This window comes from Lissotriton helveticus, chromosome 7 (assembly GCF_964261635.1).
Source record: "Lissotriton helveticus chromosome 7, aLisHel1.1, whole genome shotgun sequence".
Classification (NCBI taxonomy): domain Eukaryota; kingdom Metazoa; phylum Chordata; class Amphibia; order Caudata; family Salamandridae; genus Lissotriton; species Lissotriton helveticus.
Genome location: NC_136068.1, coordinates 525,962,069 through 525,984,667, shown reverse-complemented (window position 1 = coordinate 525,984,667; position 22,599 = coordinate 525,962,069). Strand labels below are relative to the sequence as shown.

Here is a 22,599-nt window from a genome sequence, read left to right as displayed (position 1 = left end):
AGGAACCCACCCTCTAAAACTAGGCTCCTACATTCTTCAGTCTACGTAATATGCAGACAACACAGTTATTTCAGATCTTATAGTCACCAGCCTGCAGACTTATGAGCCCCCTGATTAGGTCCGAAGCGTTTAACAACTTAATAATAAACACAAATACATCCACATTGTTAGTCTTTAGCAACAACTTTTCCGAGCTGATCAGATGGTACATGGAAGAAACTTGGGTAGAGAGGCAAAAGTAATATGGTTACCTTGGAGGGCGCTTCAATGACCAAGGCTCTCCAAAAGAACACTCGGTGTAACTAAAGCAGGGGTATCCAACTGTTCGATTGTGAGGCACCGGTAGCTTCCATGAGTATCTTGCGCTGGTAGCATCTCCATTTAGTAGCCCTTTACTGTTGTTTAGGCTTTCTTAGGTGATGTTGTCTGCCCTCAGAGAACCAGCCTCTCAGACTGACTTAACTGAGCTTAACTGGGGCGGGCTGAAGAGGATGATGTTGTTGTTCCTCCCTTCACATCTGTCTCTGCGCTACCAGCCTTTCACACCCTGATACCATGCTTTTCATTGTGCTTGACGGGTGCCGTTTTAGAGCAGCACGTGTGCTAGAGCCAGAGTGGAGCCGCCAGTGCAGGAAAGCAGGCAGATGGTGCAAGCAGTATTGAACTGCTACTGGGACACCCGTCATCTGCCTTTTTCAGCCTGTCACCATTGAATATGAGGAAGCAGCCCTGGCCTGATCAGCTCCATACACCTCAATAGGTCACCCAAGCTTGTCCCAAGGGTCTTGAGCCCCCTGAATATTTCCTTACGAATGCCATGTATGGTTTTTAAGCAGTGACCACTTAAGTTCTTTCGAAGCCTCCGATTTAGTTGCAAGGAGCGCCGGACAAAAAAACACATATTGTGTAATATACACTCTCATGGTTTCAAGCCAAGCACAGGGGAGGGGTAGGAGAGGGGAGTTGGTCACTTTAATTTGCGTAAAGTGTTAAATTAAAATGTAGGATACGTTTTGCATACTAGTGTACTCTTCTTAGAACTGCGGAAAATAAATTCCTTTAAAAACATAATGCTGACTTTGGGAATTCTTTCTGGGAAATCTCTGAAGGACATGTAAATGTCTAGTTGTTGTGCTGTCTTTTATGATTTCAATGAAATGAAGTCCCCTTAATCAAGGATTGTTAAGTCTTAAATTAGGTTCTGGATGCCAATATTATTAAGTTCTAGTGGCCTTTGGTGCATTCTGGCATGTCTCGGCTGACGTGGGAAGGCATTATAAAAGTGGTGGCCTCGTATACATCACATATCATGCAGACAGCCTCATTGTTGTCCTCTTCACAGCGTACGTCAGGCTACTCGGGTAACACTGAGGTGTGGATTAGGTGGCACCAGTGAGGAAGCTGGTACAGTGAGAGTGAGGTCATTTATAGGACCGGACTCAAGAGGCCAGTTGAAGGTGACTGGCCTACAGGTGAACCAGGCCGTGCCTGAAGGGCTGGCCTGACAGATCAGTGAATTGGTTGTTTTTTGGGCTATTTGTTGGCCAATTGTATTGGCTGATTGGCTGTCTTTTATTGTTGATTTCTTGGATATTACCACAAACATTTCCTGCAGCAAGCACACATAGATACCCTATACCTTTCAAAAACACACATGCAACATGTCTTTACAAGTTTAAACCTTTATGAATTTGCAAATGTGACCCACATCTTTCAGCTATTATATTTGCTAATGGAGGTTGCTTTTACTTTGGGGCCTGTTGGACTTGGCCCTTTTTGGCTAACGTTCCCTAAATATTTTGCCTTCAACCTAGACCTTTTTTCTGACATGGTGTTGCCAACTTAGGTGCTTTGGGCACTTTGCCACTGCTGATCAGTGTCAAAGTGCAAGTGCTCCCTGTGTAAAGTGTAATGGTAATTAGTTGTCCATAAATGGCATGTTTGTCTTACTAGTAAAGTCCCTAGTAAAGTGCACTATGTGTGCAAGGGCAGGTAATACAAAGGCTACTAGTGGGCCTGCAGCACTAATTGTGCCACCCACACAAGTAGCCCTAAAGAGAGAACTCCGGTCTGCCACTGCAGTGCCTGCACATAGTTTGCTAACTGCCATGTTGTCCTGACAAGGACACCCACTTGCCAGGCCTTACCCTTCCCTTTTTATGCACATCAGACACCCCTAGGGTAGGCCAAAGGTACCCCCCTGGGCAGGGTTCAGTGTATGTGAAAGGTAGGACATGTAGTAAGGTGTGTACCATGTTCTGACAGTGAAATACTCTACATTTCATTTTTCACTGTTGCAATGCCATCTTGCCCATAGGACAGAATGGGGGAGGCTGTGTAATGTTTCCAGCCTATCTTTCCATAGGTTTAACATGGAGAGGTGAAGTTTAGTGTTCCTGAACTCACAATTTAATAACACATCTTTTTGGGAAGGGGGTTTTTGAATTGTGTGTTTAGAAACCATGCTTTTTTTGGAATTTTTTTGTTCTAACAATTCTGTGTGTCTCTGCCTGGTTGTGGATTTGAATGTGATAGGATCTGGGGAATATCTTGACCCAGGGGAGGAGTAGGTGAGACAGCCATGGCTGACCTGCGCCTGGAGTGTAAGGGGGAGGAGTAGCCCCTGGAAGTGAAGAGGCTTGCTGCCACCATAAAACAATGGCTCCATCTCCTGCTGAGTGATTGAGGATCCAGACCCCCACTATCAAAGGATTAAGGTGTCACTGGCAGGGAGACACCCAGAACTGGTTTGGACAGGGGTCGGTGTCCCCTGAACACAAAGACTTCAAAGACATTTAGCCGTATAGCTCTGAGAGATGAAACCCCTGGACTTTAGACTGATCAAGACTGAAAAAGATTGAAATCACTTTGCGATTAAGAGGAACCTCTGCCAAGGAAGAACCGCTGAAGAGACTGAAGAGAAGGACCATTGCTGTCTGTTCTGGGGCTGGCCTGCAGTTTGCTGATTTACTTAAGGAGAGGCTAAGAGACTTTGCTGTGTGCTGTGTGGTGTATCCCCCTGCTTGAAATGACTTTGCTGTGTGCTGTGTCTCGAAGTAACGTGTCTCCACGCTGTGTGCGTGTTTTTCGTGCATCCTGAGTCCTTCGTGAGGATTGTCCTGTGATCGTGTACACCCAGAGTCCAAGTGAGTCTCAGCGACCCTGTGTGCATGTGCCCTGTTGCAGCTTGCGACCTTCGTTAGAAATTGCCCCGTTACTGTGTGTCCCAGAGCAGTCTTATTCTCTGCTTTGATCGACAGCCTGACCAGAAGTGCTGCAATCGTCATTGCCATTGGCCCGGACCGGCATCCCTAGAGGAGCTGTGGGAATTCACCGCTGCCGGCCTGAACCTGCCTTTGCCAAGGAGAGACCTCGAACCATAACCGGTCGGGGTCCGAGTTCCATTGCCCAAGATCAACGAAGTCGCACCGGAGGCCCAAGCTGGGAGGAGAGGATAGTGAGATCGCACCCCCAGGTAATGTTCAGGGAGCGTGCGTGTGTCACCGCCTGGGGTAGGATGCGGGCTACGTTAGTAACTCGTCCGTATTGCGCCCCGTACTTGCCGAGGAGTGGCAGTACCCAGGCAGGAGTGTGGAGCTGCCCTTTGTTTTCCATCATAACATTGTTGGGGGCATAATTCTGGCAGTAGCTGACCGTGAGTCAGTAAGAGTGGAATAGAGACTATCCAGAGCACCGTGATCGGTGCCGAAGTTCATTATTTTTGCATTACTAACTGCCTGATTGTTGCATTACAAAGTGCATTATTTTTGCATTACAAACTGCCTGATTGTTGCACAACGAAGTGCATTATTTTTGCATTATGAACTGCCTGATTGTTGCATTAAACAGTGCATTATTTTTACATTACGAACTGCCTGATTGTTGCATTACGAACTGCCTGATTGTTGCATTACGAAGTGCATTATTTTTGCATTACGAACTGCATGATTACTGCATTACGAATTGCCTGATTCTTGCATTACGAACTGCATAGCATTGCATTAGGGCTGCATTAGATCATCGTGAATTGCTCATTCATTCTGCAAGAACCTGCCAGTGCTTGCTGGCCTAATAACCGTCAAGATGAAATATTACAAATACACATATGTCAGATTTTTATCATGTGGTCGCATTGTATATCTTTTTTATATAAACATATCATCGTTTTTATAAAATTCGTTTGGAGTCCATTTGTGGTATTATCACTGGGTTACTGAGAGCGTGGTTGCAAAGACTTTACACATTTGCATGGGAGATAAGCCTGGCTGCTCATGCCAAGCAACTGAGGGTGTGAGCAGGGGCTATCTGAGAAGGTGTCCTTCCTTTCCCTGACTTAGAAGCAAGGGTCCCTATTTGGACTAGTGTACCTAACTTAGCCAACTAGAGACCCCAGTTCTAACAGTGCCTGTGCCTCTTTTCTGTCCCAGTCTGACTCTAGAGGCCAGCAGCGTCTTCTGCTTTCCTGGCTTGTGCCTTCAGGTTGTTGTCTCACTGTATGGTCCCACATGCCAGTAATGTGGGATGTCATGGCCATTCATTTCCACCTATTGGCTAGTAACCAAGGCACGCACATTCAATCCAGTACCCATCATCTTACACTATGCAATAGTCTTCCCCATGCCAATTAGTATATTTTGATTTCTCATATCTGGACTCCTGTAAGTCTACTTTTAGCGCATGTGTCTGCATGGCAGCCTGCCTATTGACCAGCAGAGTCATGTTCTTTGGGCTAGGGGGAATATACTTTTCAGCGGAATAGTCTGACTTCTTTAAAATGGCTGCACTTGACATCTTGCATTGTCTGGTGATTTAGTGGTGTGTGCAAAATTCACATAATTTCCTTTCAAACAATTAAGTAAAAATTCTGGAAAATTAGGTCAAACCACAAAAAAAGTATATATCTAAGTATTTAGTACAAACCACTGTATGGGATCTTAATAAATTAAGCTTAAAGTTAATGAAGCTGGGCGGGGAGGGGGTCTCTCGGAAAAATGTGTGAGTTGCTTGGCCTTTAGTAGCTCACGACGATTTGCACTGATCAGAAGTAGCTCTCACCACAGAAAAAGTTGGAGACCCCTGATCTAAAGACCAAGTCTACAGCAGTAGCATACGCCATTCCTCGACTCTACAATACATTTCTTCGGCAACCTGCTACTATCGGTCATTCAGGCAATATGTCTGGCATGGCATTCCCAGGGAAACTGGCCTCTGTGCTAGACAGCCATTTTTTACTTACCTATTTCTACTAGGCATTCACACATCAAACTAGAATTTAATCAGCAGTATCCTACATTAAAGCCTATTCTTAATTATTTAGTTAGTTGCTATGGAATTCTGTATTTTAGGGATAATGTTTTTTATCTCTTCTCTCTCCTGCCTTCTCACCGAGACCCTACCGGTGTGCGCCCTTTCTGACTCCTTTTGACCAATTCTTTGAGCACGCCACAATTTCAGTCCCTGTGGAAATCAAAAACTCTGGCGAATTTGTGATCTGTAGCCAAAAAGCAAGCGAAAGTTTTTTTTGTACCTTTTTTAAGGAGACTCTGAAGACCACAGAACCCAAACACAGCCGGAATATATGCCAGAGAGTTTCCTTGAAAACTCTCCTCCAAGCTATCTTTTCTCGTGTAAGTCAAAAGCTATTGGACATTGTTTTATTCACATGCCCTTTTCATGCATCCTGTTTATGCAGTTCGAACACGCCTGGCTAGCTTATAAATACCGCTGCATTTTCTTGATGCTCATGCGATTCCAAAAAGTAACACGAAAATGGTTCAGGTCTCTCAATTTAAAAAGGATGCTACCAAGTGAAAGAGGCTTTGCAGTTTGCAAGGAGTTATGACCATTTTCAAATGCCATTTAATTTTCATGAATGCTGGGTGCACTTTTTGGAAACTAATATTGAGGGGTCTGTTTAGTAAGCTATTTTAATAGGATTGCATCCTTGCAGCTGATTGCTTCTTCTAAAAAAATGAAATATTGGCTCCTTAGATTTAAATCCACTAAATGGTTTTATTGTTTAAAAAAGTATTGTTTGATTTTAATTGACAATACATTGATTGCTTGCTCTTTCCATCACTGTATGTTGCACCTGTTTGGCTTCCGTGCTCCTTTATGACTGCTTCATGGACCAGTCGGTGTTGCATCTGTTAGTGAATGTTGCATCCAATGTTGACTTTTGCACCCCATACTTGCTGTTAAAACTGTAATTGCTTGTTTTACTTATTAAAAATTATTTTGAGTGATTTTTCAGCCACAGGCCTGTTGCTGATTCGTACACCTACTGACATCAATTGCTGTTGTGCCTGTTTGCTGCACTGCGGCATCCACGATTGACTGTTGCAGACATTCATGATTACTGCAGCCAATAAAAAAGTTTACTTTTATCCAATGACTTGTCAATTCCTGCCTTCCAACCGGCACAAGAGCCTTAAGATTAGGGAGCATAGCAAGTTAAGTTGTGTTCAAAGCGCATTTGCGTTCACACAAATGAAGACTGATCTCCCAAGTCTCCCTTATTAATCTTGATCTGATCCCTGCCATGTTACCATTCTTTGTTTTATTTTTTGTAGTTTGCGGCACACCAGTCGTTTCCAGCCGGATTGTGGGTGGACAGGATGCAGTGAACGGGGAGTGGCCATGGCAGGCCAGTGTGCAGGTGGAAGGACAGCACATTTGTGGAGGAACTTTAATCACAAACAATTGGGTGGTGTCGGCGGCGCACTGCTACTACGGGCTGTAAGTACAGTGGGTGTAACACAAAACTCAGACATTTTCAGAATTGTCTACAAAAGAGACCTGAAAGCAAGTGTATGGGAAGGAAATGTAAATGATCTGACCAGCCTTGGTTGTTTTTTTCGTAAAGGCATTGCATGGTCTCAAAGGCATGATAAAGGTTACATCATTTCATTATATCTGAACAAATAATCCTTCCGCCAGTTGACTCTAATGGTGCCTTCCCTTTCCACAGCTTTGAACATGTTCTCATGTTCTTTATTTATTTATTTTTATCTGGGTCTACAAGTCATTTGATGGACCTGACCACTCCATTTCTTCTTTTTGACCTACTGGTCCACCCTCACTTTGCGATTTCTGGTCCACCAGTGAGCTTGTCAATACTTGGACAAAAGCTGCTCAAAAATTTCCTGTAGTTCCTGAATCACCTTAATCGATTTAGAGCTTATTTTCTTCTCATGGCAAGTCTCCAGTCAGAATAAATAACCTTCCTCAAATGTGTTACTTTTTTTTTGTTCAATGTTTTTCTCCTTGTCACATTTATCCACCAATGCCTTGACCTTAGGTGGGAATGAGATGTATTCCATGTTGCCAAATATTGATGGGCACATCTGTTGTGTTATGTTTAATTTAATTTGCAAAAAATTGCAGTTCCTTTTTAAAATCGTCATGTGCTATAGTTTAACCTGCACTAATTCTCAAATCTAAAAAATCTCTGCGGCTTCGTGATTGCGTCCACAACCAGTGGATTTGTACTCCCCATTTCAAGCAACTTTCTGTCCTCATGGTCACGGTTTCGTCTATTGGTGGTTATTTTGGCTCTTTGCAATCTATCTTTTTGCCTCCCAAATTGTCCTGTTTCCTTATCTAATCTCTTTATCAGTCACCATCTTTGTTTCCAGTTTTCCTTGTTATATGATAGATAAAGTGTGTGCAGGAGTTATTTCAGCGAAGCTCACCTATTTGGGGAAAAATAGTTGGAACGGGTTCCGGCTTGTGTACATGATGGCAGTCTGTGGCCTTAGATTTTTGAATGGCCTTAAAAAATCAGATGCTCTGGCAAGGAATGTGTTTAAAACGGGGAAAATATCAAGCCCAACACATCACATTCTTCTTGATCTAGCAGTCTAGCCCTTAGATTGTGGCTATCACGATAGTGCCCAGGACTGAAAGAGACCACAAGCCCTCAGTAACCTGTCTGAATCTATAGCTGTCTCCTTGTAATCCGCATCAACAATAAAGACATCCGACTTAAACCTAGCCAAGAAGCAAAGAGCAATTAAATAGAATCAAGAAAAATACATTCAGCTTGAGATAAATCAAAAGTTTAAATGGTCTTTAAGACAGTCTGCTACTCACGGAGGAAGAATGCTGACGGCATGCGAGAAGGCGGAAGAAAAAGAAGCCCAATATTTCTTCATTGACCAGCATCTACACCTCAAAACCAAAAGACAAGTGTATGAATGATACAATCAACAGTGCTTGGAGAAGAAAGCAGAACTGAATAGAGGACAAAACACCTGAGACCTACTGGAAATCTGGAGTTGCGTTCTTTCAGAAATGACTATAAATTGTTGACAGTAAACAAAAATAACAGCTAGTACAGACATTATGTGGGTTTTGACAGCAGCAGCAAAAGAAAAACAGTAAAACGTTTTGGGAAATTGTGACTGTAGGATATCTAGGGAGACCAAACTTCCTGGAATGGGCACTGGAGCCATCAGGCAGGAAGACCACTTCTCCAAACTAACTATAAACAATGAGGGTAAGGAAAGATAAAGAAGGTAAGCTCTCTCAAGCCATACTGTTCATGCCAGCCAAAGATCAAATAAAACCACATTATGATGCACTCTCATCCATCCACTTATCGATCAATATTTTGATGGGCGGGAAAAATCAGTAAGAGATACCTCATATACTGTATCCAAGAATGGGTACCTAATAACATTCTCAGGTACCTCCAAGCTAACCTCATGAAAGGCCAAGGTACGACGGAACAAGCATTGACACTATCTATAATTGGCTTTATGCTAGATAGTCAAAAAAATAGCCAGGTCTATAAAAGTTTTTTCAAAGCTGTTGAAATCTGAGCAGGAGCAAATATAGAGAGGAAGCTTTTTCCAGTGTCAGAGCTAAATAGGAGAATGACCTTCTGCTATATCTCGCAATACAGATTCAGCGGGGCATAACACCAGTTGATCCTTTGATCTAAGATTTCAAATCAGATAGTAACAGGAAAGTTCATCTCACAGGTAAACTGAATTATTTTTGTACAAGGGAAAGAGGCTTGAAAAAATACCGTTTTCTCACTGGAAGACAACAAAGAACTTTGAGTGTGGGAGCCAATGGGGAACCAGAAGGAAGCTTACAGACTAGGCACACAACAATATTTTAAATAACTTGCAATTTAGAGAGCAGCAACTCATTGGGAGCTACTAGCAAGGCATTCCTGCAGTCAAAGTGGCTCACTATAAGAGCCTGAGTGAGTCTCATTGATCTTGGCAGGAGCCACTGAAAAACCTTTTTGCGCAAGAGCATGATACCGAAGCATGGCCCACATGCTGACATAATCTGTTCTTTTTTTTGTTGCAGAGTTTTATATATCGCGTACTAGACCCGAACTGAATCAGGTATCAGAGCGCTTTACATAGCACCAGTTACGTTACATGAGGACACGCATTCATTTTAGGCACGGGGAGATTAAGTGATTTGCCCAGAATCACAGGAGTTTTTTGGCGTCGTTACCGAGACTCGAACCCAGATCCCCAGGTCCGAGGTCGAGCGCCGTGGCCGTTAGGCCAACTCTTAGGAAAAGGTTCTCATCAGCTAGAATGCTACGTTTTTTAACTGCCCGGGGCAGAGCCTCACTCAGGAGGCCACCAGTCATCCAACTTTTAGGCCTGAGCCCAGCAAAACAGCAGAATCTCATCCTTAAGCTGTAAACAGTTTGAAGTTATGTGGGTGGCAGCTTACCTCATGCAGTCAGTAAACTTACTTTTGGCCTTTTCTTGATTGCACCAAACAAAATGACTTATTGAGTGTCATCTGCATAGGAAATCATTTAAAATCTTCAAGATTTAACTATCTGAGTAAGCAATGCCACATAGATATTAAAAAAGTAGAGCTCTAAGAAGTGCACTGAGGGACCCTCTTGCCCAGGATCATGATCAAAGATTTGAATGAGTCCAGTGAAACCGTTTGGGTCCTACTATCCAAGAAATCTTTGCCAGTTCAGGGCTTTCCCACGCATGACTATCTCACTGAGTCTTTGAACCAAGATGGAATGAGAGACCGTACCTAATGCAGATGATAATTTGAGTAAAACTAGCATCGCTGGTAGGCCGGAATCTAGAAATAGTTCGATGGAGTCAAGAACAGCCACCATTGCAGCTTCTTTATGGTCAAAGACCCTGAAATCTGATTGCGGGGAATCCAGTAGGAGATGATCATCCAGGTAAGAGGAGAGTTGTTAATTCACAAGAGCCTCCAAAATCTTACCTAGTAAAGGAAGGAGTGAAATAGACCGATAATTGGCGAGCTCATTAGAGTCCGCATTAGGCTTTTTTAAAATAGAAGAAACGTGCGCTGCTTTCCATTCCAAAGGCATTGTTGTTGAATTGAAAGAAAGATTAAACAAGGATGTAATGGAAGGCAAAAGTAAGTTTTGCTTCAATCAGTATTTCCAACACTTGCCTCTGAGTGTTCAGCTCAAACTCCCCTAGTAAAGACGGTGGGTTTGTAAAAGGATGTTTATGTGTGGGTGAAGCAACTGGCAGTGAGGTTAAATTGGGAAAATTCTGATACGTTTTCTTAATTTTCTCCTCAAAGTGACCTGCAAGTAAGTCACACAGCAATTGTGAAGCAGGAATAAAGGATGTGCAAATGGGATTTTTTTAAATTCATTTTAGTACTTTAAACAATTCTTTAACACAGTTACCAGCTTTGTCAATTCTATTAATTGCGTGTAGTCTCTAGGCTTCTCTAAACTTTCTATGATGATTCCCTACTGCACTCTTGTAGGCTTTTTATATCAGTAGTATTTGCTGAGCACCATCTTTTCTCCAGACACCTGCAGACCGTTTTCAGTTTTTAATTCCTGTGAATACCAAGGTATGTGGTATGTGACAGAGTAAGGGGAACACTGTTTAAGAGGGGCAACTTTGTCTAAAGTCTGAGAAAAGAGTTCTGATAGTCAGCAAAGGCAATATTAATATCTTGAGTGTTCTCTATATTTGGGGCAAGGAAGACTGATGTAAAGGAAATTAGAGTAACCAGGGCCTTGCCATTCTTTCACCATCCCTTTTGCGATTAAAGTGGTCACCCATACTTGGGAACTGAAAGCTAATAAAGTAGAGATACGTCCTTATTAAGGGCTTGGGAGGATCAAATGAAAGATACTGAAAGTTGGTAAACACAAGGTTTAAAGTGTGGCCAGCTATATGTGTAGGGACAACAGCTTTCTGATATAACCATAGCACCTCAAGATCAGTAAGCAGAAGTGATCCCTACATGTCAGAGACCAGTTTAACCGTCCAATTGAAGGCCTGTTGGAAAGTGGATTATTGGTAGGGGCAAAATGTAGGTCTGCCACTGGCAATAACTCTACTAACACAGTATAGGGCTCAGAATAGGTCTTAGAAAATTATTCCTTGCTAACGTGGCCGCGAGCAGGCAGGCTTAACTTCAAAGACAGGCATGTGAAGAATTTAAAAACAACAATTCAGTAAATTAATTAAGACACAATACAAAATAAAACTTCAACACCAATTTATAAAAATAGGAAATATTTTTATCTTTTCAAAGGCACCAAAACGAAAATAAAATCCACTCTATGGAACCAGATGTATGATTTTTTTAAATTTGTCACTTTCTAGTACTTAGAAACCAGCAGCGTCCCTTTTAGTCATTTCGTTGCCTCTGACAGTGATATAGCAATTGTTCTGGAGCATCTCTCACCAGTCTTTTGCAGCCCCCTCCAGAAGGCTGAGTCCTGTTAGAACTCTTTGCTGAAGTTCTTCGTGCGGGTCCCAAAATATCCAACATACAATCCAAAGCTCTGGAATCTCCAAGAGGGTCCTTGAAAGTGTGAGACTTCAATTCCCACAATCCACTAGGACAAAACGCTTACAAATCCACTGGTCGTACTCCAGGCTGGGGATTCTTTGTGGTGATGGTCCAGGTGAGCTCTGTTAACCTGTAGTTTGCAGGGAGTCCACTGTGTTGCCCTTTTAAAGAATCTTTGATCCACAGGGCTGTATTTTCAAATGGTGCAAAAAGGTTAAATCTTCAGAGTGCAGGTATTAGGAAATGCACATCAAACTTCCAGCATGGCCCGTCTTGCTTTCTTAAGTTTCAAGCAGCAGATCTGAGAGGCACCACCCCTCTCAGATACTTATTCAGTGTTCTCTGGAGTCCAGTAGGAACCCCACCCCAGGAGCACCTAGGGTAAACTTTAGGAGGGTTCTGAATATCTAAAAAATATTGCAGATCCTCCCCCCGCAGTACTCCTACCACCAAAGTCGATTTTGGGCAGCACTTTATCACAATGTGGGGAGTGTAATGTGCAATTTCAATTTACCCAGGGCATAGAAAACACATTGTATAAGGATCCACCTCATAGATACCTGACCCCCACCCCTGGGACACCTAGGTGAGATCCTGGGGGTCCTAATATGCCCAAACATTGTAGGTTAACAATTTTTAAGTGCCCCAAACACAAAAGTCGAGTTTGGGGACAATTTACTTTTTAAAAGCAGTCCTATAGCATAGAGACACTTTTAAACTGATCTCAGACTTCAGCAGTGCACACATGTAAGTGCAGAAAGGTCTGCTGGACCTCTAAATTGACATTACCTATTATATACTAGGGACTGATAGGTAGTTTTAATCACCCTGCCCTATTATGTACTAGGGCCCTATGGGGTAGGTCATACCCCAACCCTTAGTGTACCCTAGTGTATGTAGGGGTTTTCACTGTATTCTAAGTGTTTTCAGCATGGCACTTGCCCTGGGGCTGTTTAGGCAGACCCCAGGGTCAGTCGGAGTCACTTACCACCGGTACCAGTCAGCAAAAAGTTGGGGGTGCCCAGGGCACAGGATGACTTTTATACAAGGCTCTATTAAACTAGCCGAATTGTATAATTTGGAGTCTACCCAGGAGCAAAAGAGGACCAACCCACTAAAGGCACTGTTAAACCACCAAGGGAACTTTGTTTAGTCTGCCTATGTGTGACAAAAGACCACGCCATTGAAGTCACTGTTAGAAAACCACTACTAGGAACCAGTGGCAACCGTAAAAACTACACGGTTTGAAGAATGGCAAAAAGCCCATCAACGGAAACACTCTTAAGCAACTAAAGAGCATTGTTAGGTGAGCAGTGGGTCACCCAAGTGCAAAGAAGACCAATGTCATGACGCATTGTAAATCCCCCAATGAACATTAGCCGGAGTAACCATCCGCGACAGAGAGCCAGCCATAAACAGGCACATAGGGTTGAAGAGCACAAAACCTGAAAGTCTGACATTCAAAATGTTAAGATACAAATTAAGATATGACCTTTTTGAATTGCAAAGCAGGTGGTTGTCTAATACAAGGAAAATAAATACTATGTGAGCAATACTGTGGTATATATACATCTGAAAATATTTCCTACCTGCACTCTTTTTGGGATTGTCTTCTGCAACAGGGAGTGCAAACAACATACACAATCCATGCATGACTTTCCAATTTTTGAACTGTTCATAGGCTAATTGTATCCTAAATAAAATGAGAAAGTTGGGGGACCCCAAGAAGATTCTAAGTGCAAGATTTCAGTTTGCCATCTTACATCTACAATTAGAGTTTCTAATTGTGAGTTACAGATTGTGGGTCAACTTTGAGGCAGGACTGTCAACAACTGGTCAATTTCGCAGGTGTTAGGCATTAATTGAATGATTTAACATTCCCATTAGAAATGCCTTTGGACCGCTCCAAGATCTGAATGAAATTTATTGACTTCACACCCCTACAATAGGAAGTCTGGACAACTTGTGAAGGCGTGTTGAGAGTGTTCAGTTAATTATTGACAATTGTCATACAGAGTGCAGACTGTCCGACAAGCAAAGTTGCAAAGAAGGGGTTTATATGATTGCCATCATGGAATGTAGTTGGAGTGCGTGCAAAGTTGAGAAACCAAGACCGGCTCATTTTCATATATGATTTAGATTTTATTTGCTGCCAAGAGCGGATTTCCATACTAATGGTTTTCATTCTTTTTGTGCTCATTCAGTACAATCCAATACAGGTAAACATGGGGGAGATTGATAGTTTTCTTGTCGATAAATTGCACTAACCTTAGTTTGAGTTTGTTGTCCACTTCACCGTATTATCAAACTTTGATGCTGGAAACTTGGGTGCGGTAAACAAATTATGTTAGTAAATTTTTAACCGTAACATAATACACAGATGGTGGGGTGACAATATCATTTGGAGATCTACCTAAAAGAACATTATAAAGACCTCTTTAAAAGTAATATTTCTTTGTAGGCTCTGTTGTTGATGAATGTGATCCGGGCTGGAGTGCTCCAAGCCACCTGGTCAGAAGCAACCATGGTTTCCATTTAAACAAAGTAAATGGGTATCTCCTTCCCTGCTATTGCCCATTTTAGATTTAGCTGCCTGACTGAACGGTCAACGTTTTAGGGAGAGTTTAACTCACAAGGCTAAAGAGTTGGGCAGAGGTAAGTGGGGTTCTATCTGAGTCCAATTTGGATCTTGCCTAGGTTTTGCATGGTGGAGCAATGCCTGAACCTCCCCTTGATAACTGGGTAATACTCCAAGACTAAGATGGAATTGATTTACTTTTTCTTTTTTACTTTAACATGTATTTTGACTTGTGAATGGTGATCAGGAAACGCATGCAAGTGTATGTTATAGTACAAATTGCACTTGCACAGGGAAGAGAGGGTTTGCATAATGGGTAAGACAGTAATACATTGTTTTGTCATTTTCCTTCTTTAATGGTTTAGGGAAATCCCTGTCCAGTTGACAGAAAGGTTGCCCACAGATAGGGAGACCATATTACTTTACATGGATGATGCCATGTTATCAGGGAAGGCAAAAGGACTTCAATCTTTCATTCTTCTACTAGGTTTATTAAGAATGTGGATTTGAAAATCAATCACTCTAAATGTAATGTTATTACCTATGGGCCTAAGAGAACCAAGGTCAGAACTCACTCTATTGATAGCATAAAGCTCTAGAGAGTAACCCATTTGATCTATTTGGGTCTACCATTTGCTTAATCCTCAGACTGAGAACACCTTCTCATCATCTAAATTAAACCACTGCTGAGATCAACTGCGGCAGTAAATGGATTTGCTGCCAAGCTAGGACAAAACCAATTAAGCCCATATTCCACATGTACTAGTTAAAATGAACTTCTGTGGGGACTTACAGTGCTGGGACATGGGGTTATACTATTCCCGGCCTCTTTCAAAAAGTGGAAAACACGTTTTACTGCGGCAGCGTGCTCTCGCAAAATCTAGCCCACATTTCATTCATCATATGGAGACTGGTACTCCTTATATCAGTGAATTTACAATATATAAATATAAATGCACAGTTCAGATTTTCGTACCCACTTAGGGCAATCATGTTCTTTTCTCTTATTGCATTTATAAAAAGTTATCCAATTGTGTATGGGTCTCAATTTGGGCTAAAGAGGAAATAGACTTGTCAAAAGCAGTTAATAGGGATTGCTTAGCATTGGACAATGTTAGCCATATCTTGGATCATGTATATAAAACAAACGTTTGTTGACTAGGAATCATTTACCGATCTAGGCGGCTCAGCACTGTTGTCAGCGCTGCGTGGCTAGCGCGTTGCATTTTTAAACCTCCTGTTTTGTATTTGTGTTTTTTTTTGTTTCATTTCCCCTGCTTTTACTTGGGACCTCTCCCCTTACCTCCACAATAATTGTCTCTCACCGCTGTTGTAGCGGGTCCGGTTCTGGGGCTGGTGGGGCTCGGCATCGCGTCGACTTTCGGCGCCATTTTGGGTTGGGCATTGACGCTTGAGCAGCGCCATATTGAGCGTCCTGGTGGGGCGGGGCGCACCTCACCTGGAGGCCCTATTTAAGGCGGTCCTTTGGCGCTTTTCGCCTTGCTAGGAATCATTTACCGAGCTAGGCGGCTCAGCACTGTTGTCAGCGATGCGTGGCTAGCGCGTTGCATTTTTAAACCTCCTGTTTTGTATTTGTGTTTTTTTTTGTTTCATTTCCCCTGCTTTTACTTGGGACCTCTCCCCTTACCTCCACAATAATTGTCTCTCACCGCTGTTGTAGCGGGTCCGGTTCTGGGGCTGGTGGGGCTCGGCATCGCGTCGACTTTCGGCGCCATTTTGGGTTGGGCATTGACGCTTGAGCAGTGCCATATTGAGCGTCCTGGTGGGGCGGGGCGCACCTCACCTGGAGGCCCTATTTCAACCAGTCCTTCGAGCGCAGCGGGATCGCGCAGCGGGACAGCCTTCGCTTTGCCTGAGTCTTGCCAGAGTCCTGCCCGTCTGCACCCGTCAGCGTCCCGGAGGCGGCGGAGTGGCGGGTGGGCCTGGCTTTATAGGGCTCTCTGTTGCGGGGAAGATGGTCTGCTATTCATCGCGGGAACTTCGCTCTTTGCAAAAAGCATCCTGCGCCTGTCGTATTGTTTTCCCTGGTCGCTACAGGGGGAAAAGGCAATGTCCTGGATGTGGTTGGTCGCCAGGTTATGCCCCCGCCGCCTCACTGCAGAGGGGAGAGGATTGTGTGAAACATCTTTGCTTATTGCTCAACACGAGATCAGTATGCAGACATGCCCTGGAGGTCTTTGACCTCCTTGTCAGGGAAAAACCATTATGTCTGATGCTGACTGAAACTTGGCTGGGGGAGCTGTCCAATCCTGACATCATGGCGGCTATTCCACCGGACTATAACATCTTTCGGCAAGATAGAGCGAAGGGAAGGGGAGGAGGGGTGGCTTTGGTGGTGAACAAGCTTGCTGCGTGTTCTATTCTCCCCCTGGAAACGATTGCAGGTTCTGAATCCCTCGCCTTCTCTATTACTCTGGCCCCTCATCAAGCTTTGAAAGGGTTGCTGGTATATAGATCCCCTGGACCGGTGGGATCCTTTTTTGATGATCTTCAGGCAGCCATTTCTGGATTAGCTCTGAGAGCTCAGCACTGTGTGCTGGCGGGAGATTTTAACTTCCACATGGATGTGGGGGAGGATCCGGATGCGAACAAATTATTCGATATTACAGCTCCCCTTAGTCTTGTCCCTTTTCTTTTTGGCCCCACACACGACAAGGGACATACCTTGGATCAGGTCTTTTCCACGGTCCCTCTAGCTGATATAGAGCTTCTCCCGGTGCTCTTGTCCGACCACAGGTTGGCCAGGTTCTTTGTATTGGGCAGGGAGAAACTGTCCAGTAATGCCCCTAGACAGCATGGATCTGCCTCGAGGGCATTTCACCGGGTGACTCCTGAGATGCTAGCTCAGGCTTCTATTGACCATCCGTGTCCCCTTTCAGGCGACCTAGAGCAGGACGTAGAGTCTCTGCAGGTGTGGCTGACGGATAGGCTGAATGACTTAGCCCCTGCGATGGCCCCCCGGGCCACGGCAAATCGGGTCTCGGCTCCGTGGTTTACTGAGGCACTGTCTGCCTCTCGTCGCCAGTGTAAGGTGGCTGAGAGGGCTTGGCGCTTCCAGTATGACCTGGAGGCCAGACTTGCATATAGGACGGCGGTCAAAGCCTATCATCGTGACATCCTCCATGAGAAAAAGGACTACCTAGCTAGGAGGATAGAGGCAGCTTCCAATTCATGTAAGGAGATTTTTACCGTGGTGAGGGAGTTGACGGCCCCTAGATCCAATCTGCCTTAAATCGCTCCCTCTGAGTCGTGGGTCTGTGATCTGGCTAAGTTTTTTACGGACAAGATCAAATTGATCCAGGACTCCTTCCCAGAGAGGATGGTTGTAGCGCATTCCAGCACGGTGGTTGGGTTAGTTCCTTCGCCTACTCTGGACTCCGTTTTTGCGGAGTTTCCACCCATCTCTAGCGCTACGTCTCTGGCACTTTTGGCCAATCTCAAATCGGGGTCGCCGTTAGACCCCTGTCCGGCCAAATTTCTGGCCAAGATGGCGGCTGTGGTCAACCCATTGGTTAACCCACTTCTGAACCTCTCTTTGAGGGAGGGGATTGTCCCGCAGTCTTGGAAACGGGCAATGGTGATCCCTCTCCTTAAAAAGCCTGGCCTAGATCCTGAGGTGTTGGCCAATTATAGGCCCATCTCTCTCCTTCCGGCGCTGGCTAAAATCATGGAGAAGCACGTGCATAGCGCGCTCTCTGGCTTCTTAGAATCCAATGACCTGCTGCACCCCACGCAATCTGGTTTCCGCCCTAATTTAAGTACGGAGACGGCACTCTTGGAGGTGTCAGAGGCCATTAAGGAGACTCTGGATTCAGGAGGCAAGGCCATGCTTGTCATGCTTGATCTGTCGGCGGCCTTCGACACCTTCCCCCATGAGGGTCTCCTCGCCAGACTTCATAACATCGGTCTGAGGGGGACGGTGCTCAGCTGGTTTACATCTTTTCTTGAGGGTCGTCGACAAACGGTCTGGGCCTCCCCGAGCTCCGCTGAGATGCCGCCATTGGGAGTCGGAGTTCCGCAGGGTTCTGTGTTGAGCCCGACTCTTTTTAACATCTTTATGACCCCTTTGGCGGCACTGGTGGAGTCCTTTGGGGCCCAGATCGTTTCCTACGCTGATGATACCCAGCTTCTTTTCACGTGTAGGAAAGATCAGGATTTTGACGGAGAGAGCATTCAGGGCTGTCTCGGGATGGTTTTTAATTGGTTTCAGCAGAACAGCCTCAAATGTAATTCTAATAAATCGGAGGTGCTGTTCTTTGGCTGCTCCTTAGATCCTGACTGGCAGGCATGTTGGCCGGTGGATATGTTCCCTCCTGCACAGGCATCCCAGGTGGCAAAAAATCTGGGAGTCAAGATTGACAATGGTCTGACGCTGAGATCCCAGATCCTTGGTCTGACGGGCACATGCTTTGGCATTCTCAAGATGCTCCGGAAGTTCTTGCCTCTGCTCACAGAAGAGCACAGGAAGATCACCGTGCAAGCCTTAATTGGCTCCAGATTGGACTATGCCAACGTCCTTTATCTGGGTCTTCCGGACTATCTTGTACAGCGGCTGCAGGTTGTGCAGAACTCTGCGGCACGCGCTATCTTTGGCCTTCACAGGCGAGCCAGAGTGTCCGGCCTTGTGCAGTCGCTTCATTGGCTGCCCATCGGGAAGCGGATAACTTTCAAAGCGTTGACCCTGGCTCATAAAGCGCTTTTTGGCTCTGGAGCAAAATACCTGCAGCGCAGGCTTGTCTTCTACCGCCCGGCCCGATCTTTGCGATCTGAATCTCTGTTTTTGGCGGCAGTTCCCCGAGTAAAGAAGGCCCGTATCGGGGCTCCTTCAGACTGAGGGCACCACAGCTCTGGAATACTCTGCCTTTGGCCTTGCGCGGTACATCCAATCTTCTATCTTTTAGGAAGGGTCTTAAAACCTGGCTTTTTACCCTTTAGTGTGTTTTCTGTTTACTGTTCATGAAAGTTTTATATGGTGTTATGTTTCTTCTCTGAGCTGCCAAAAATAAAGCGCCGGGACACTCCACTCGAGTAGCCGTGCGCTATAGAAATTAAATTTAACATAACATAACATAACTTGGAGGGGAGGAGGGGTGCGCACGCTTTTCCAGAATACAATATTCATTGATGAGTCAGTCAAGGTAAGAGTAAAGAACATGTTTTATGAGTATTAGGCAAGATGAGTGGAGGTGTTGACTAGCCCAGTTGTAGGCTTACTCTGCCCTTTGTTTTATCAAGAGGAACTGAATCCTATTTATTGTGTGTTCGAAATGCACAATTCAGATTTTTTTTTAACCCACCTAAGGCTGAAGATACTGAACTTTCTGTTTGCACTACCTGTCTCATTTACCTGATTTTCATGTTTGCCCCTCCCCCGTGCCAGTGACAATCTAATGGCACAAAGCACTTTACACAAATTGTTGTTTTGCATACTATGCAGTACTCCCCAGAAACACTTTCTTCTCCCTGGATTGAACATTCTAAATACTAGGAATTGTATAGAGCCATTGATTTTAATACAGCAGCACTCCTCAGAAAGCATATCCATGGTTGTAATCAATTTTATACATGCAGTTACGAAAATAATCTTTGAGTATGTGTTCAATAAGGAAAGTACATTTTATTGTGTTTTGTATATTTTTTTAACCCTTGTTTATAATATATTTATTCTGTTACACTTTTATGGCTCACTCGTAGCCGAATAAAGAACTGATTGGTTGATTAACTTGGACCTGCTTTACACCCAAAATGCAAGTAAAAACGTAATCCTTTAATAAAATTGAGGACACAGTAACAGATATCAGGAGAATCCAGAGAAAGAAGAAACCCCAAACCCACAATATAAGAGACAGGGTGATGAGCCCTCAATAGAGGTAACAGAAATCTCCTTCTCTCTGTTTTATACAGTGCACAAAACAAGGTAAAGTACAGAATGCTTTGTTTTGTCATGTTATTACATGGACACAATGTAAGAGTATTTGCCCATCCACATTGCTGCGGGAAGGCGACCAGGAAATGAATAAAGGACAAGCGGAACCTAGTCAGATAAAATCTATGTTGGGGGTTTGTGAATAAAATAAGATAAGGTTGTGGTTCTGTAACTGACTCACCCACAGTCAGGTGACTTAAAGAACACTGCTGATTCAGCAACTGTAAATGATTTGCACTCACTCTATATCTATAAGCTGTATTAATAGCCGATTTTGCTTGCTGGGGCTAGTTAGAAGGATTAAGATTAAAATCAGCTAGGCCCAATTCCTGAAAAGTATGTTTAAGAAAACTGCACCTGGAAATAAAATCAATATTGGATGAAAGAAGACTATCTAGAATAATGGACCATGTGAATTTTAAATCTGGGGTAAGCCAGATCTTTGCCCATAGCAGTAAGTGAGCCAAACAAAGCCTGTCTTCAATGTGTCATAAGCCCAATTCGTGGTGGCAGAATGACATAGATGAACCTTTGGGGACCGATGAAAGCCTTCATATAAAAGTGTTCTCTATCACCTGGAGCTTGGACCAATTACTATAGCCCCAAACCCCTGCCCCGTAAGAGGCAATCGTAAGGCATTATGCTTTATATCAGGTAATCATCTCTTTAACAGGGTTATGACCCAGATGGGCAGCAAAACGGAAAAGAGCCTCCGTAGCCTCCATAGCTCTAGTGGTCTGTAAGGCTCTTAGTGCCACTAGGGGATCCCAAGAGAGCCGGGAATTAAAAATGATTCCCAAGTAGGAGAAGCTTGGAACTTTCTCAACCACCGTGCCCTGTACCTCAACTATTTTGGGCTCCGTTCTCTTGGGACCGCACATTAAAATATGTTTTTTCATGATTCACATTCAGGTCCAGAGATTCCGTAAACACTACAAAGGCATCAAGGGATTTTTTGTAAACTGTTTGCTGTCCTAACCATTTGGACAGCATCATCCGCATATAATAGTGTAGGGATAAAGTCACTCCCACCTTTGGGATAGTCAAATTTTTTCTTCAACAAGTGGGGCACTAAAACATTAGTATAGATAAGAAATTAAAAAAATGACCAAATTACAGCCTTGCTGAACTCCTTTTATTTATGGTATGGAGTTTGTTTTCTAACCATTTGGGCCGTACCTAATCCTCACTGTTGTCTCAGAGTGTAATCTACATAATAAGGTGATAAATGGTTCCTCCACTCCCATCTTGCCCATCATGAGTAACAACTTGTCCCGATTTGACAGTGTTGAAAGCACTTGATAGGTCCACAAAGGCAAGATGTAAAGAGTTCTTCATGGACCTTATGCACTTACTAACAATCAGGAAAAAATATAGGCATTGCTATGTGGGGCCAATCCTTGCCGAAAGCCGTACTGGACCCTTGACAACAGGATTGATTCGCATGGGGACCTGTTGCTCCCACCAGGCCCTATGCAGCAAGATGTGTTTGAGGATGAGATTGGGGACTTCACTCTCATTTCATGAAGTGATAGTAGAACACATTCACCAAGAACTGCTGAGACCAAAAACTAGGGTGACAAGCTCAAAAGACTCTTCCATAAATAGAATCTTTGGGCTGCGTGAAAGAGTGAAAGAAAATACTGCTGATTTTAACAGTCAGTGAACTGTTGAGTACAATCTGTGTAGGCTTGTAATGAATCACCTGAAGAAAGGATGAGGATGCTTGATGTTGCCTCTGGCTGTTGGAAAATCACTGCAAATTGAATATTCACTGACAAAGGCATACATCAACCATAGATGACTTAGCCAAACCTCACCCTCTCATATACTGTTCTATCCCTCCATAAAAGCACTCAGTTACAACTGACAGCGCACAGTGCTCCACAAAGGTATGATGTCAGTCAGTCAAATTCACTTTATTCGGTTAAATAAAACCATAAAAGCATACTACAAAATACATTATAAAATAATTTACAAAAATATTAAATAATCATAATCATCACAACCTATCAGACATAATTAATTCATCAAAATACACATTAAAAAGGAGAACATTTCATGGGATTTCTTTCAAGTAATGCACATTATTAGTAAATCTTCCTTTCCTCTTTATCCTGACAGCTGCCATTAAAAAGCTAGCTATATTAGAATTTTCCCAAATATTATTTAACATTTGCAGATAAATAGAAGCCGGTCTTGCCTAAGTAAAACCTTTGCCTTTTAAAATCGGTATTATAAACCGCTTACTGATGAGCAAAAAATATTCACAAAA

General features: G+C 43.7%; 1 protein-coding gene across 1 annotated transcript in view; it reads left to right on the top strand.

The window, feature by feature from the left end:
- Nucleotides 1–6,375: 6,375 nt before the first annotated feature.
- The window catches only part of LOC144768712 (serine protease 33-like), a 91,980-nt gene continuing 75,756 nt past the window's right edge, over nucleotides 6,376–22,599 (top strand). Inside the window, exon 1 of the mRNA XM_078652583.1 lies at nucleotides 6,376–6,738. Coding sequence (XP_078508709.1) covers nucleotides 6,542–6,738 — 197 coding nt within the window. The 5' untranslated portion in view covers nucleotides 6,376–6,541. The remainder of the gene's footprint in view (nucleotides 6,739–22,599) is intronic.